The 17337-nt window shown below is 39.5% G+C and overlaps 1 protein-coding gene across 3 annotated transcripts in view; it reads right to left on the bottom strand.

Annotated features, from left to right (window-relative positions):
- Nucleotides 1–5603: 5603 nt before the first annotated feature.
- The window catches only part of SLCO1C1 (solute carrier organic anion transporter family member 1C1), a 13273-nt gene continuing 1539 nt past the window's right edge, over nucleotides 5604–17337 (bottom strand). For 2 of the 3 annotated variants that reach the window (XM_072399899.1, XM_072399901.1), the window contains exons 2-15: nucleotides 16630–16773; nucleotides 16276–16417; nucleotides 15625–15757; nucleotides 14270–14397; nucleotides 13313–13465; nucleotides 12894–12992; nucleotides 11094–11327; nucleotides 10405–10569; nucleotides 9307–9502; nucleotides 9056–9218; nucleotides 8636–8820; nucleotides 7331–7395; nucleotides 7013–7130; nucleotides 5604–6291 (exon numbers count right to left, since the gene is read on the bottom strand). In XM_072399899.1, coding sequence (XP_072256000.1) covers nucleotides 6081–6291; nucleotides 7013–7130; nucleotides 7331–7395; nucleotides 8636–8820; nucleotides 9056–9218; nucleotides 9307–9502; nucleotides 10405–10569; nucleotides 11094–11327; nucleotides 12894–12992; nucleotides 13313–13465; nucleotides 14270–14397; nucleotides 15625–15757; nucleotides 16276–16417; nucleotides 16630–16749 — 2112 coding nt within the window. In that variant the 5' untranslated portion in view covers nucleotides 16750–16773 and the 3' untranslated portion in view covers nucleotides 5604–6080. Of the gene's footprint in view, nucleotides 6292–7012; nucleotides 7131–7330; nucleotides 7396–8635; nucleotides 8821–9055; nucleotides 9219–9306; nucleotides 9503–10404; nucleotides 10570–11093; nucleotides 11328–12893; nucleotides 12993–13312; nucleotides 13466–14269; nucleotides 14398–15624; nucleotides 15758–16275; nucleotides 16447–16629; nucleotides 16774–17337 lie in introns of those variants that run through there. The other variant, XM_072399902.1, reaches the window with a different exon arrangement.

Genomic DNA, 17337 nt, shown 5'->3' with positions numbered 1-17337 from the left:
CCATGGATCCGGCAGGACGGTCGTTCGGACGATGGGCACTGTACACACCCCAGATTCTCGTCGGATATCGTCCCTGAGGCAAGTATTGGGCGAGAACCATTGGACGTGTGTTTGTAGCTTTAGTCAGAGCTGTACACCTACCTACCACTCCAAGGCAGCTTGTGTCTGATGGAGCCAGTACAATACAGTGCCTATTGCAGTCCTTATCAATTTCTGCCTAAAGCTGCGTACACACTTCCAATTTTTATCGTTGGAAATGAACGACGAACGAACGTCGAACGACAAAACATTATTTTCACTGTACCTATAGTGTTCTCACTCACTGGATTCCAGATATTGTCATTGCTATTGACATTTAAATCTGTGACACAACGGGATTTTGTTTGTGTAGTGTATAAAATTACAAATTATTGGCCCATGTATTGACATTATGACCTTTTTATACATGGTATTCGTTATTTTGAGCACTATGTCACTATTTTTTTAATTTATTATTTTACTACATTATTAATTTATCCATCTCAGTGGATTTGTCATGTCATGTTAGGAGTTTGTGAACTAAGCCATTAGAATTGTCCTCGAAGGTGTTGAAAGACCGGTCATAGCAAAAGGAGGCACATTTTCAGCTCTAAAAGAGTTAACTTTTTCATAGTAATACATTTTTCCAGTTTTAACAACAAAAAAAGGTATGTATGTATATAGGTTAAGTATTACAAAATTACCCAATTTCCTTTCCAGAGTTAAAAGATAGGGTGAATGCTAATTGGGCAGTTTATCCATCCATTGTTTTGATAAATACACCCTTACTTTGCCAAGGTTTCGTGTATTCAAAATATTTTTTATACTTTTTTAGGTGATTAATACTGCTGATTTATGGTCCCCAGAGCATGCATTAGTGGGAGAAAAAATAGGCAGTTTTCCAAAAGTCGTTCTTCTTTCTAAACACTAATTGGCAGAGTGGCATAGGGTGCCAGGAAAATGGAATGCTATGTATACCAGATCCTGGCACTGCGAATGTATCCCACATGGAGCAGTGGCAGAAAGGGTCACAAAATAGCAATTCTTTCTCTTACTGGCACCAAGAGGTCCATGTTCCTTTCATCATTAACGAGATATTTTACTTTTCACTTACTATCCGCAACTGTAGAATTGTTCCTCCTCTTTACCAATAATGCTAAAGCATTTTTTCCTCCCAATGTTACTTTTTCCTCACACCACCAGCTCTGACTATTTGTGTTCTAATTAACCACTGCCACCGAAGTATTTTACCTCCCAATGACCACCAGCACATCCAGACCAAACCTCAGTGAAATCCCCTGATTTATTTAAATTTCATTGAAAGCAATTCAGATTATCAGTCCTAGCACACATGAGCATAGGTGTGATGATTTCACAAAGATTGTTCTGCAACTGCAGCGACTATGATCCTGCCTGTATGGGACTTCTAATGTCATTTCAGAGCTTATATACAGAAATAAAAGTTTGAAGGATGGGTATAGAAAATGGTGGAGGACACCATAGAGAAATATTCTCATATATTCCCATCACACACTACAGGTAGTCCCCGGACTGCATACGAGATAGGGACTGTAGGTTTGTTCTTAAGTTGATATTGTATGTAAGTTGGAACAGGTAAATTATTTTATTAAATACAATTAGGACAGATGTTTGTCTAAACATAATAGTAGACAGTGTGGTGTCAGTTACTGTATAAAATCTTCACTGTGAGCTAATCACAAACAAAGAAAAAAAACTTTTTGGAGCCTAGACATTCATTAACTTCTGGAGATTGCTGTGTTTTGATATCCAAAAAGAAACAACTGCAGGGTTTGTCTTGGTCATTAACGAGTTATAAGATGTTACAGATCAGCTCAGCTATTAAGATCACCAACAACCTCAGTTGTGTATAGCCATTGATTTCTTCTGCAAGTCATGCAAACTCCAACCCATCAAGCCTCTGTCCTGCACACAAGCAAGCAGGGAAGCCCCGCTTGTAGCTAGGAGTCATCTGTATGTCAGATGACCTCAACTCGGGGACTACCTGTATATCGAAATTGATTTTGTTGTAAACAGGGAGCTGTAACAAACCATGATATTTGTTGACAGCACACCAGCAAGCTGTTATCTAAAGAAAAGCTTTATGTTTACGATCATATAGAAAACAATGTTTGGGGCCATGCAGAGACCTTTTATGGCTTTTCCAATGAGAATAGGAGCAGCAAGATGGAACCCTTGTATGCTGGTATGTATGTCATACACAGATGTGGTCAGGACACTCTGGGATCCATTCTCCCTGTTGAGTTGATTTCTAGGATGCCTTTGTGTGAAATGCTGCATATCCAGGTCATTATTGGGAATGTGATGGTTCGATCCCGTAATATTCCCAATGCCTGTTTTTCATTGATATCCTTATGCAGGGCGAAGATAAAAGTTCAGTACGCATCAGCAGGATCTTTTATGGATTATTTTAAACCCCTTAGAAATTTCAATGATAGATAAATACTTAGGATCTGATTTATTAAAGCTCTCCAAGAATGGAGAGGATACACTTTCATCAGAGAAGCTGGATGATCCAAGAAACCTGAAATGGATTTCTTAAAAGTCATTTGCTATTTGTTAGCAAATGTTTTCAGTCCTGGACCAGATCCATTCCAGGTTTGCTTGACCAGCCCGCTTTACTGACAAAAGTGTATCCTCTCCAGTCTTGGGGAGCTTTAATAAATCAGATCCTAAGTATTTATCTATCATTGAAATTTCTAAGGGGTTTAAAATAATCCATAAAAGATCCTGCTGATGCAGGTCCTTAGTACCAGCTGATAGCACACACAATGCTTATCAAAAATAATGTTATATTCTATATAAAACCCATTGGTGGGATCTAACCCCAGGACCAAGAAGCTGATAAGTAAGAGTGCTGACAGATTAAAGTGGTGAGGGGATTAAACCTCTATCAGGTGTTTATGCTGTCTGTGACCTCAATGAAAAGATTCACCTTCTCTATTTGTATTAGTGATCACCGTCATTGAAATAAAACTTAGAGTAAATCCAAACTCCAAACAAATAGAAGTCCAAAACACAAATAGAAGGTACATTGTCTGATGGGGACACCTGGGGACACCTGCTTTCATCACAACTACCTACAAATTAAATTCCACTTAAATCGCAGAGATTCACTCTTACAAATTGAAGGGAACTTTCACCAGCAGGACACAGGACAGCAAAAAATAAATCAAATTGGACCTATCCATTGTATGCGTGTGAGAATATCACATCTCTATGCTCAACCCGTTGATGTCTTTATCTGTAATAGCGGTGTCCGCATTTTAGATAATGAAAATGTCAATGAATGTTTTCACCATCTGGTCCAAGAAGGCATAGCCTTGCTCATGTATAGCAATACGTGCATTTTACTCTTGCATTTAATTCCAACTGTAATACCCATGTTAGATTCTCATGCATGCCCAGTATTGTATGCATTCTGCATGCCCTCCCTTAGTGGAAATGTACAGACACATGAATTATGCAGCTTTCATTAAGCTTCACAATTGCTGAATTGAAAATAAGTGTGTTTAACCTAAAATGTAGCACTAATTACCTCCTGGGCGTTTCATTTCTGTCCGGATTTGTATGTTTAAAAGCCGTACATTGTCTTTCATGAAAATTTATTTTACATTGTAGACTTGTAATTCCTAGGCATAACTCACTGAAATATGTCCAATATTTATTAAATTTATTAATAAACGTTAAATAAAAAAACACACTGAAACCTGTAATATAACTGTACAGTAGCATATATAATATATATATATATATATATATATATATATATATATAATGATTACTTTCTATAGAGAGGCCTGGAGNGGGGGAACAAAGTGGGGGGCTAGTGGAAGGCCTCCATGACTGGTAGGGGGTAGGGAGCTGCCAGTGCCAGGGTTAACTATTGCAGTGTGGATAGGAGGGGGGGGGGGTGTAGTTGGTCGAGGGAGAAGAGGAGTGAAAAAGGGGGGAAACGGAAGAGGAGGATCATTCTGCTGCTGGACGGGGAGAGTGGAGAAAGTTTCCCGCCTACTCTCCTTTAGTGGGGACTTTTTTTAGGATGGGGGTTTGCTGCGGTGAGGAGCTCGAGAGAAGGTGGTTTTTGGACTGCTTTAGTGGGGGTGAGATATTCATCTTTGGTATTGGTCTCTCTGGAATTTTGGTTTATGGGTTGCGAGTGCTGCTGATATTGTTCCCGAGCTGGTGGTTGCGGCTGGGAGCATATATATCAGGGCGGTGCAGACCAGAATAAGTATGGGGGTAAAGTAGAGGGGTCTTCGAGGACCAGTAACCAGGAGAGTGCATTAAATGGGTTAAGGTTTATATGTAAAGTTGTTATTTATGTATTTGTATTGTTATTTATTGTTATTTTGCTATTTGGTTATTTATAGTTATTTGATTTTGTTATTTATGATTAATGGTAAATATTTTCAATATTTAAATGGTTCTAAGAAAACAATGTTTCTTTAATAAAAGGCCTTAAGACCATTTACCAATGCTATGGGGTGGTGTGATTTGGGGGGGGTTTAAGGGGGAGGGCAATGTATGCTGGGTCTCTCCCTTGTCATGGATTCAATACAGTTATTTTGTATTGAATCCAATACAAAATAATTTGAATTTCTCAGCACGCTCCCTTGCACGCACCGACGCATGCATCAACGTCACCGGGAATTCCCAAGAAACGTCAGTGTACTCGCCAGGGGAAGATTGGAAGAAGAGGATGGGATCTGATGGGCAGGACACTGGAGGACGCCGATGGGACCAGTTAAGTCATTATTTTTTTATGTTTTTAGCTACCTCGAATGTGGCTCCAGTTTACCACATTCAGGCTGCCAGGGAGGTTAATACACTTCACTGATGCCTTGGTTGGATCAACTCCTCCCCATCTATTCCATGTCAAGCGGTGAGCCTCTACTGTCCTCAGCTATGGGTCAAATATGGATTTGTTTTATTTTTAATTTTAGATTCATGTCAATTGTTTGTGACATAGGTCTGGTTGCCCTCTTTTGCTCCTGAAGAAGCAGACATTATGGTCTGCGAAACGTGTTGAGCCTGTTTTTATGACACGTGAGAAATCGAGACTACCAAATGATTGATGTTTTTTAATGTGCACTATTGTCTTGTTGTAATGTTTTTTTCTTTTTTGTATATGGATTGAATTAAACATGTTGATTGTTTTGCTTTTTCGAAAAAGAAGTTACTTTGTTCTCAGTAAGTTATTTGTATGCCTCTAAACTCCCTGGTATTTTTAAAAAGTCTTCTTTCTTTTTCAACGTATTGAATTAATGGGATTTATTCATAAGTGTTTGATAGAGTAGAACACGTAGAAAAAAATCTGCACTGTAATATTATAATATTGGACATGACTGCATTTCTGACAGCAATCCTTTGCGATGTGCTGGCTGGGCCTAAACTGCACTAAACTGACTCTTTTACCTTGTTATAGCCTGTGGTGCATTGACAGTACCAAATTTTTCATGTAAAGTACTTTTTCCTTCATCAGTGTGAATCTGGATAAAATATTTCACTAAACTGTTTGGAAAGACAACAGATTATATTAAAAAAAAGAAGAAAAAAGCAGATTATATTATTTACAGCATATTAGTTACATACATACAATGAGGTAACACTATTTTCTGGTGATATTTTCTCTGTTTTTTTTTTAATAGAAAATGATTGAGTATGGAATAAAAGTCCTTGTTGTCTGGAGCATGGTTTGAGTTCCTCAGGGGTGTGGCCTAATGTATAACATATACTGTTTGTTCCCATATTACTCTTTTACATCTCTTTTATCATTTTACAAGCTCTCAATGTTTCTTCATCCTCACGATAACATTCCACTGTCATGGCCACCCTTGGTATATAGAAAACATCAACAGCTGTGACTGCCGAAAATGAGTTTGGGATTTTTTTTCCAGCATCATCAAGTTCCAGTGTCAACAGGTAATATTGTCTTGTTGGTTGCAGATGAACATTGGAGAGCTTCTGTGTTTATTCTACAGATTTCTTATGTACAGAGTTTTGGTTTTGTCATGTCTGGATTACAGGCGGGTCTCCTTTTGTGCCCAATATGTGCTCTGTAAGAGATGACCATTACCATCAAGGTTAGAAGACATGGCTGAGCTCTTACACCCTGCGCAAGGGGCGTGGGGTTCCTCCATCAGGCAGCGCTTCCGCAACAAAAAGAGTATGGCAGAACAGAAGAGGATAAAGACTGCACCCAGTGTCACCGTCATCCCCAGATAGATGAACCTGGAAGAGACAGAGTGCCAAAAAAAACACACATATATCAAACCCAGAAAGTGACTAATCTTTACAACACAACAAAAGGATAAATTTACAAAGCTTTAACACAAAGATGCAGATTTTTATATTTGCCATGTTTTTTTCAAATTTCAACTTCAACAGCTGAAAATTACTATCACTTTTGTTTCATATAATGATTACCATCTACCTTTCCTGGTCATTGGTGCCTGGATATCCAAGCCAACTTAGCATCACCAGTATGTTGTTTAACTTTGACAAATTTCCCCACCTTAAGGTATAAAAGGCTTTATTTGGGGTTACAGATTTATTAAAGTGTTTTATTTTTGGCTGACACACGGATGAAAATCGAAAAAGAAAAAAATATAATTTTAAGCCATTTATTCTTTTCCTAACTATTGTAATTGTGTTAGACTATTATAGTATTCAACAGATAAACACTGCCATCTACAGGCCACATTGGCTTCTGCAAGCTGAAACTTTATATTCTGAATAAAGTTGTCAGCTTGCATGTGATATAGATAATGTCAAAACCGATATGATCACATGATTAGGAAACTTTCTAAAAAGACTGCAGAGACTTTCTCACAAATCTGCCTACTAAACCTTCTTGCTTTTTAGTTACCTATTGTTCAGCCAATATATATGTCAAAAATAGGTGTTGTATCAATATTTATTTCACAGGAAATGTTTAGAATGTAAAAATTACCGGAAGCGATCTGTGTTGTAAAAGCGGCAGGAACCTCTCCTATTGCAGCTCCGGCTCCCCCACTTTAGGCAGGCGCTGTCAATCAGGGCCCCCAGATACATAGGGGCTGGGACACCAGCTGGAGAGAACAAAAGCAGAATTATCTACTTCATGAGATTGTTCTAACTTGCTGTGAATGAAAAGGTATCAAATTTACCAAAATTTCCTGATGTGAAAACTCCTACTTTTTCTCATTCCCAATACGGAATAATAAGTATACGTGTTTATATGAACTTGACACAAAAGTGGACTGCTACTGAATCTTTACTTTGTTCTTACCAAGAACTCTGACAGCCATTGTGTAGATCCCCAGAGCCAGGGATTTCAGCTCAGGTTTAATACATCTGGAAGGATAAAGACATGTATCAATGTTTGTATGTGTCATATCTTAAGTTCATGTATGTAATACCAAACTGTGTCATTACTTCACTCCCTCTGAGCTTGTGCTGAGAGAAAATGTGGTACATGTACAGAGAGCAGGAGATTTGTTTCTAATTGCTTAATAAACAAACCCATAGTTTAATCTCCTTTTTATCTATCTATATAATGGGTCTGGTTTATTAAAGTTCTCCAAGACTAGAGAAGATAAACTATCATAGTGTTCATAGTTTCCATGCTACAAAACATTCCAATGTGTTCAGTAGCTCAGTGTTCCAATTCTTCCCAAAGGTGTCCAGTAGATTAGCATTCTAATTCTTCCCAAAGGTATTTAGTAGCTCAATGTTCCACTTCTTCCCAAAGGTGTTCAGTAGCTCTGTGTTCCATTTCTTACTAAAGTTGTTTAATAGCTTGGTGTTCCAATTCTTCCCAAAGGTGTTCAGTAGCTCAGTGTTCCAATTCTTCCAAAAGTTGTTCAGTAGCTCAGTGTTCAAATTCTTCCCAAAATTGTTCAGTAGCTCAGTGTTCCAATTCTTTCCAAAGTTGTTCAGTAGCTCAGTGTTCCAATTCTTAGTAGCTCAGTGTTCCAATTCTTTCCAAAGTTGTTCAGTAGCTCAGTGTTCCAATTCTTCCCAAAGTTGTTCAGTAGCTCAGTGTTCCAATTCTTCCCAAAGGTGTTCAGTAGTTCAATGTTCCATGACTTCCCAAAGGTGTTCAGTAGCTTAGTGTTCCAATTCTTCTAAAATGTGTTCAGTAGTTCAATGTTCCAATTCTTCTAAAAGGTGTTCAGTAGCTCAATGTTTCAATGTTTCCCAAAGGTGTTTAGGATCATTGCTGTCAGCCCCTCTACACCTGACTCATCTTCATGTCTTTATGGAGCTGGCTTTGTGCACATTCATGATGGAGCACATAAAGGTCTTTCCCAAATACCACAGCTAAAATGTCTTTGTATGCTGTTGTAATAACTATACCATTACTGGGGACACCTGATTTCAATTATTTGAAGGAGTTTTTCATACCTTTGACCATATAATGTATATCCCATACGGCATGATATAAAAGATCTCATTGGCCCCTACCCTAACCTTCCAGCCTAACAATGAACCCAGCCATTTCATCCTTCATACATTGATTTGTAAAGGTTACTGTATTGTACTAAACATTGTGATAGACCTCCAAAGGGGTGAGCTCTAGGTGCGGGGTCACCTCAGTAACAGGATGTATCCAGGAGTTCCTCCAAGAGACAGCGTGAAAGACGTCACCACAGATATCACTATAAAGTACAGGAACATTTTAGAACAATTTCTTCCTTTGGAGCATGGACCAGCTGTGGCCGAGCCCCCATGGGAATCCGATACCGGCTGCATCACACAGCTGCAATTATAATACACCTGTAAGATAAAACAAATGGCAAGATCATCCAATCAGATTTCAGCTTTCTGCAGACACACCAATGAGAAGTGAATTCTGAGAAGATGGAGAACATTGGTGTCTTGGTTTTCCTAAAGTAATAGAATAAAATGATATAGAGAAATGAATTCTGAATTCACATTTCCATTTTCTAATTTTATTTTCTCTCTTCTTACATTTGTTCTGTTCACACATTTCTGTATATGGGTCACTTACCACAGTGTTGCCGGTCCCGTTAGACAATCGACAGCCGGCGTAGCATGCGGAGTAATAGGTGACACCATTGTCCCCACACACTGGATCCCAGTGGTTCTTTGGACACTGACACTGAAGATTACATTGTGCGAGGAAACTTTCCTGGGGGGAGATCTGTGTGGATCTAAGCAGAGACTGGATTGTGTTATATTGCAAACATTATCTGGCATCCCCTCCCTATGGCAGGAATTCTTCTTTTGGAATGATCTTACCCCTCATAGGAGTGAGTTAAACCGGCCACTGTGGAATGATCACATCCCAGAGCAAACAGCGACATCAATATCAGATATCCAATCAAAGCGGAGATCAGTAACAGTTTTGCTGCTCCCAGAATATTAATCCGAAATTTCTTCATGATGAGCCCCCCAGAGAAGATGCCAAGGGCCACAGCTGGAATATTAATGAGACCTGAAGGTGGGAGAGAAGACCATATAAATTAGAACCTAATTATTAGCAGAGATGGAATCTACAGATCACTTACTGAACACAGAATAATGTTTGATGAAATCTAAGGAATATTCTATTGTACAACAAGTGCTGAAAAAATACACTTTGGCAAACCATTTTGAAGTTTCTTGCCTTCTCCTGTCCTGTCAATACTGTGATAGGTTATGGTACAACCTTTTTCAAATAAACAAATAATTGGAATGGGCAGATCAGATGAACATCGGTGTTTTAATATAAAAAAGCTGCATCTTCGTATCCGTGCAATTGTGCAGAACCCTAGTGCTGGTGTTAGTGAGGAAATATTGCACCATAAATGGTGTCAGTTGGTAAAAAGAACAATCCCCCTTCATTGGTGTCAACGGGAGGAATATTGCCCCATCATTGGTGTCAAAGGGAGGAATAATGCCCCATCATTGGTGTCAATGGGAGGAATAATGCCCCATCATTGGTGTCAATGGGAGGAACAAAGCCCCATCATTGGTGTCAATGGGAGGAATAATTCCCCATCATTGGTGTCAGTGGGAAGAATAATACCCCATTATACCCATTATACCCCAGTGCCTATTGTTGGTGTACTTTGAAAGAACAGTTCCTAATCACAAATGTCAATGGAAAAATATAATGCCCCAGCATCGGTACCAGTTGGAACAATATTAACCCATTGTGAAGGAATAATATCCAATGATTGGTGTCAGCAGGAGAAAAGGGTCCCCATCTTTGGTGTCAGTGGGAGGAAAACTGCCCCATTACCAATGACATTTGGAAGAACAGGGAACAGGGGCCCATTACACACCCGCAAAGAGCTGAATTTGGCCACAGCTCAGGAGTATTGCTTTAATATGTATATTGGCACAATGACTGACCGATGATGAAGTTAGTCCGGGAGGAGGTCAGTCCATACTGCTGCTCAATGTATTTTGGTTTGTAAGTCACCATCCCGACCAGAGAATTGTACTGGAAGACGCTGCCGCACAGGTAGAGGAGGAACACTGGATTACCCAGGAGATCCTTCAGGGATGGCAAGAAATCTGAAAGAAACAATGAGCAAATCATACAAAGTCATCCCCATTCACTATTCTGTTACTTATAAATGAGGCGGGGATTGAAAAATAGAATCTTTATTCCCTGTTTATATCAGACATCCAAATGTGGCAATGTACATATTACATGTATTAGAGCGTCAGTGCTCTGTGACCTCAAAGTATTATTGCTTGGGGGTACCAAGTGTATCTATGTCCTAAAGCCCCAAGTGCAAATGTGTCATTGTTATTCTACCCGTAAATGCCAGGATGTCACTTTTCTGGAATCCCCAAGTGTCTGTGTTATTTTTACTAGTATTACCAAAAGTTGATGTATCATTATTGGAGTCTAAACTGTCCACTTAGCATTGTTCTAGAACCTACCTAGGTGTCAGTTGTTATTATTCAAGGACCCCCAAGTGTCATTACTTTCCTTTTAAATATCAGTGTTACATTGTCCTGGGGTCATAAGTATTAGTTTGAATATTTTGGGATAGTCATTATGCATATTTTACTCCATATAGTTGTATTACCTTTGCTCATTCTTAGGAGTGGCCCCTCATTTTTGGTGTCTTTCAGATCTTCCAGAATGAATTTGGACTGTTCCGAAGGTGTGCTTGAATTCTTACGAAGGTCTTTCTGTGGTTGCTCCTTTGGCAAAAACCAAAACGGTATAGTGGCAAGAACACTAATGGTGCCGGCTACTAAGTATCCAAGCCACCAGGCTCCGACCCAGCGGCTGTCCTGAGGAGTGATCGGCACCCTGTCTGGACAAAACACACAGCAGATATGTGATTGTCATATAATTATTAACAATACATCTGAATATATGACAACTAAGTTCTGCCAGTTCATGACATTACAAACCACTGATATGGAACTCAGCACTAACAAATACAATTCTCTGTGCGGTTTCAGACACTTCGAGGTCTAGTAGAGAATCTTACATTCCCTGAAACATTCTTCGGTGGAGAATCAATCACTGTGCCTCAGTGATTTCACAAATGAAACCTGAGGCACATATAAATTCTTAACAAAAAGAAAGAAGAATGTTATAAAATAAATTATTAACCAAAAGGAAGAATAACTTAAAATTGTATCTTAGAAAAGTTGAACATTACTACCTGGGTGCTGAAATGTAAAGATATTCTATGGGCTTCTATTTGTTACACAATTTTGTTTTTTGGGTGAAGTTGGTTTATCTGACAGCACATACGCTTCTTATTCTTATTCTATATATGAAACAGCCACACACTGACAGTATTACTCCAAATATGTCCCCCTTTCAAATACACACAGGAATGTAACAATTAGGAGCAGCTGTAACAACTTTAAATGTTTTCAGTTTTATTCTGGTCACACAGGTTACAGTTTATCTTGCTTAACATGTATATATCCTCCAGTGCTTCATGTGTAATATTAAAACGCATTGCTTTGATTATTTTTTTACATAATCCTTGACCAGGGTACAGCATAAGAAACCTCGCTGCAGCCACCGATACAAAAAACCTCCCCCAAAAAACCCCTTCACTTAAAACCATATAAATAAAAGAAAACCATACACAATACTTTGGAATAAATTGGCCAAAGCAGCCCCTTTTATTAATACAAAATAACAGCTTTATTATGATGGTATTAACTTAACAATCTCCATAGGTCCATGAAAGTCACCACCCCACTTTTTCCACTGTACCCGATCTACCACCAGGCCCCCAAGTGTCATGCAAGGCCCACCTTACTAACCAAAAAGAGAACCAACATTTTGTGTCCCCCATTTTAATTAAATTTACAATTACCCCCCTTTAACTTTCATGAACCCAAACAACCACCAAAACTGCTCAGCTGCTGCGACAATACACCTCCCCCAAATTGCCACAAGGGAGGGTGGGTGGGAACGCAGTCCAGGAAAAATTTTAACAGTGCTGCCCCCCTTCTCCAAAAGCCATCTTATAAACCCGTCTTCACCTCCCCTTTTCTCACCCCACCAATACAATCCTCACAACCTTCTCGCATTTTCATATCCCCACACATTTTTTTTTTTTTATTAAACTTCTGACCCCTTTACCAACATTCCTCCACGTGCCCCCTGCCACGAGGCACCTTCCACCTTATGCTTCCCTTCACTTCCTTACTTGAACTTTTAACCCCCCAACCATGCTTGCTTGTCTATGCCCCCCCTGTCATGAGGCCTTTCGCCCATTTTTTTTTTTTTTTTTTTCGCTTCAGGCCTGCTTTTATAAAAAGACATTAAAATAAAAGCAAACATAAAGTGTACGGATAATATGCATACATCAAAAATACATAACAAGCAACAATAAAAAAAAAAAACTTACCTAAATCTACAAATCCAATATCTACAAATAAAGACGCACAAAGCGATCCCAGGAGGAACCCAAATATCGGCCCGATCACTGCCGCTGTGTGGATGCAGCCTGGAGGTCAGATTGTACAATATGGTATAATACATCAATGATCATAAAGTATGAGAATTACAGAATATTCTACAACTACACAATAATGATTGTGTGATAATCCAGAGATCAGAGTTTTACACTATCACACCCTATCCAATAATAAAACACATATTTATGCAAAAATAAAATAAACACACTAATAATAAATAAATTTAATAATTAATAATAAGAACTAAACTCTGTGATGAATTGATGAATGCCACATACAAACTGACTTATACATAAATTTTCCTTGTTACTTCATTCTGGAAGATACAGAGGCATTGTCACATAGTTACCAATGTAGAAAGCGGCGTTATCCTCCTCGGCATAGTCATCAATGTATGAGATCCCCAGGGGTTGGATTGGCGCCTCCCCCACTCCACGTAGCAGATTCCCCAACAATACACAAAGCCACATGGCACTGGCAAAGTCCCCACCACTGTCACACCCTGGGGGCAAAAAACAGAGAAACAAAAATTAAGAATTTTGTAGCATTCTGCCACTGTCTGTGTCAGCGTTCTGGGATGGTCAGATGTCTATGTACCATGGTTCTGTGTCAGTGCGCCAATGTTCTGGAGTGACATTGTATCAGATACCCCAAGACTTAGTGTGTCACTGTTACAGAACCCCCAATGTCAATGTGTCATTGTTCTGGGGTACCCCAGTGTCATACTTTGTTTTGGGATCCCCAAAGAGTCAGCATGGCAGTGTTCTAGAATCCCTTGTGTCATAGTGTCATTGTAATTGGACCCACCAAGTATGATTGTTCTGGGTATTCTCAAGTGATAGTACATCAGTTTTCTGGAACCCCAGGTGTCAGTGTATCGTTATTCATTGACCCTTAAGTGTATTTTTTCTAGGACTCCCAAGCTTTAGTCATGGGATTCCAAGTGTCACTATGCATCTTTCCAAGAGACCTAGATGGCATTATTCTAAAGCCCCCAAGTATCAGTCTTCTGGAACCCCCAAGAGTCAGTGTATCATTGTAATACGTGTCAATGTGCCATGGTTCCAGGCCTAAATGTCATTGTTCTAGGAGCCCCCCAAATATTAGAGTGTGAATGTTCTGTAACCACTAAGAGTCAATGTGCCATTGTACTGGGAGCCCATGTACCAGTGTGTCATAGTTCTAGGCCCCATGTACCAGTGCCCGAGTGTCGGTGCATCATTGTTCTGGAATCCAAATGTCCATGATGTGAATCTGTCAGTGTCTTGCAAAATGATTGTACAGAGTAATTGTGGAAGTCCCTTACCATGGTCTGTATTTATGTGAGATTTGCCAATTGCTGAATACAGTTTATGCTCCTTGGAATCTTGCAGACATAGAGGGATGTGGAATGTAGAATTGAAAGGATGAATTGGAGCCCCCTCATATGTATAGCTGTATGAGAATACAGAGAAAGGTCATCAGACACATATATGAAAAATGTTTACAAAAAGAGGGGGGAGGGGTAATTAGGGGTAATTAGATATATAGTGTAGATATGGACAAGCCTAGATTGATTCTTGTTTGGACGGCTGCTACCAATCCACCAGCGCCAAAACAACAAACGATATTGCTACTAAAGCTATTGACAACTTGTGCAATATATGCACTCCCACTTTCCACCCGTGTTTTAGGCTTCCACCTGATACTTTAATCAACAACCTCGTTGGCTGTCAGTACCAACTTTACATACGTTTCTCCATAGTAGCCACAGATAGTACTGGTTATATATTTCAAGTGTCCGAATACACCAAGTGTTAAACTACTATAAACCACCCATGGCTTACATACAGGACTAGCTCTGACAGGGTACACCAAAATTAATATAATCAACAACATCTGTTTACTAAGATCTGGATATAAATATATGTTTATAGTGGGACAGCTAAAGCCCATCACCAAGCTATTCAAACAACGTTAACTAGAACGTCCAGACTTTTACTTCAAGTTTTAATTTTAACTTTCTTCACAAAATTGAATATTCACTGATGTTCACTATATTCCAATTTGGTCAAGGATGTCAGCCCTGAGAAAGCCCCTCTTGGGGCGAAACGCATTGGGGACTTTGAGATACTCTACAGAACAATGTCTACATGAGATATTATATTGACCTGTTCTTTATCACTTGGGTGTTTATTTCTACCACCACCACTAGCATAGAAGGTCTATGTTTGGGTTAGGGTCACCGTTTTCACCTACATAAATAAAATTCTGATTTTTGTAAAGTCCTAATAAAGCCTGTCTTTTTCCCCGATATTCCGCTCCTTCACTCTTCTCACATATATGAAGTATACAATGATACAAACCACCCTGACCCTCCATATAGTAAGTGTATGTGTAGAATGGTAGCATTGTCATCCTTGTATATAACACACATATCACACCATTATACTCCGTCTATTGGTCTTAAGGATATGGTCCCTGGGGCTGTCATTATTTGTACCTTAGTATCCTGTGGTCATTGGCACAGAGCAAGCATGCAGCCAGTGAAGTGGAAGATCTAACGTGTATATCTGTCCCAGGACACAGAAACATTTCCCAACAAACAGCAAAGCTGTACTTTTCTCTTCCTAAACTGAATTCCACTGCGTCCTGTTATGTGACCTTCTCAGCCAGACTTACCGACCCATAATAAAGTGTGGCAGAGCAATTAAGAAAGTTCCCAGTGACATGAGCAGACAACCGCTTCCAATCAGCTTGGGTCGGTGAAGCTTCGCCCCAAAGTAGCTCACCAGTGTAATGACCAGAAGGTTTCCTGGTGGAAAGAAAGCACAGTAAGTGACTGCAAAGAAAAAGGGACAATATGACAAAAAAGGTAACAAATGGTACAAAGAAACATGTAAATGCACAGGACATGCCAAGTGCAGGGAATGTGTGCAAGATGTCTTGGATATGGATAAGATTCTGGATAGATATGGATAGATAATGGACCTTCCCTAAATAATAAAGTCCAAGTAATAGTTATGTTCTGTATCGTGTGCAGCCAATCTGCTCCCCCCATCACCAACAATATTTATTTCATAAATATATAACCCACAAAAAAGACTGTGCTGCCATTGTGGGCATATTTGTAACCTATCCTTAAATGTAACAAAAATTTGGGGTTTAGGTCCGATGAGCCACTCAATTCTACAAATAAAATGCGTCAGAGAAAAATACAAATTTGGTTCCGGGTGTCACATAAAGTTAGAAATCTGTTCTATATTAAATGAGACCACCAGCATTGTGCATGCACATCATCAGCAGGCAATCAGAGTTATTCACTGTACATACCGATTTCAAAGCTCCCATCAATAATGCCCACCAGAGAGGAGGGGATCTCAAAGCGTCTCTCGATCTGGGTAATGGTACTCTTCAAATAACTCCCAGATAAAGCCTTGGCAAAGTAGACGAAGCACATGGCGGCCAGGAATATCTGCGGAGACGGATGCCAGTGAGTTCATGCTGCAGGGACAACATGTGTGTAATTACTATGTCACATCAACGCAACAAATGCAGCAAATTGTTTCTTACACAATTCAGTAAAAAAAAAAAAACAAATACCTCCTTGTTTCTCTACCAGTCATCTCAGACTGTATAGAACATTCTGTGATACTTTTTTATCCAGTATAGAGAAGATAGACCCACCTTGAGCCCATCGCAGCACCTCTTCCTCACCGGCAGCCTTGGGCACTGGCACACAGATGATGGACGGCCATGGGAAGAACCTGAACACAACTGGGCACTCTCCCTGTGTGAGGGGTCCATGCCAGGCACAGAACCCAATGTTTGCTTCAATGACAGAACATTATTATTATCATCATCACTGTTATATGTAGACCATACAGATCCAGACCATACAGCTCTAGGCTCCATTCTACTTTTACTTTACTATTTAACTGTACAGTTCTCAAAAAAGAAAGTACAAATGGTTTTATCTGACTTCTGACTCCTCTCATCACACCTTTGACTTCATTCTACCCCCCCCCCCCCCCCTCTATTTACCCAGAAATGTAATCACATTTACCCAAATTTACCCAGAAATGTAATCACAGTTGGCAGTTTTCATTGCCCCTTCGCAGCCAGCTGCCCTTTGCACTGACCAACACAGCCTCATCTAATATAATATCATTATTACTGTAACTCCATCAATAACTGTCTGTGGAAATTCTAGCATAGGAAGATAGGCTGACTAGGTTCTGGGACTAATGGGGTCTATCTCTCCCTCTCTCTCTTCCCCTGCCCTCACTTCCTCCTCTTTTCTTGATCCTGACATGAAACCAGTTCCTCATTCTTTTCTAGATTCTTTTTTAGTAATTTTAGGTTTTTTGGAAGATAAAAATCTGAACCCAATTT

This window comes from Pyxicephalus adspersus, chromosome 2 (assembly GCF_032062135.1).
Source record: "Pyxicephalus adspersus chromosome 2, UCB_Pads_2.0, whole genome shotgun sequence".
Classification (NCBI taxonomy): Eukaryota; Metazoa; Chordata; class Amphibia; order Anura; family Pyxicephalidae; genus Pyxicephalus; species Pyxicephalus adspersus.
This window is presented reverse-complemented; position numbering and strand designations above follow the sequence as displayed.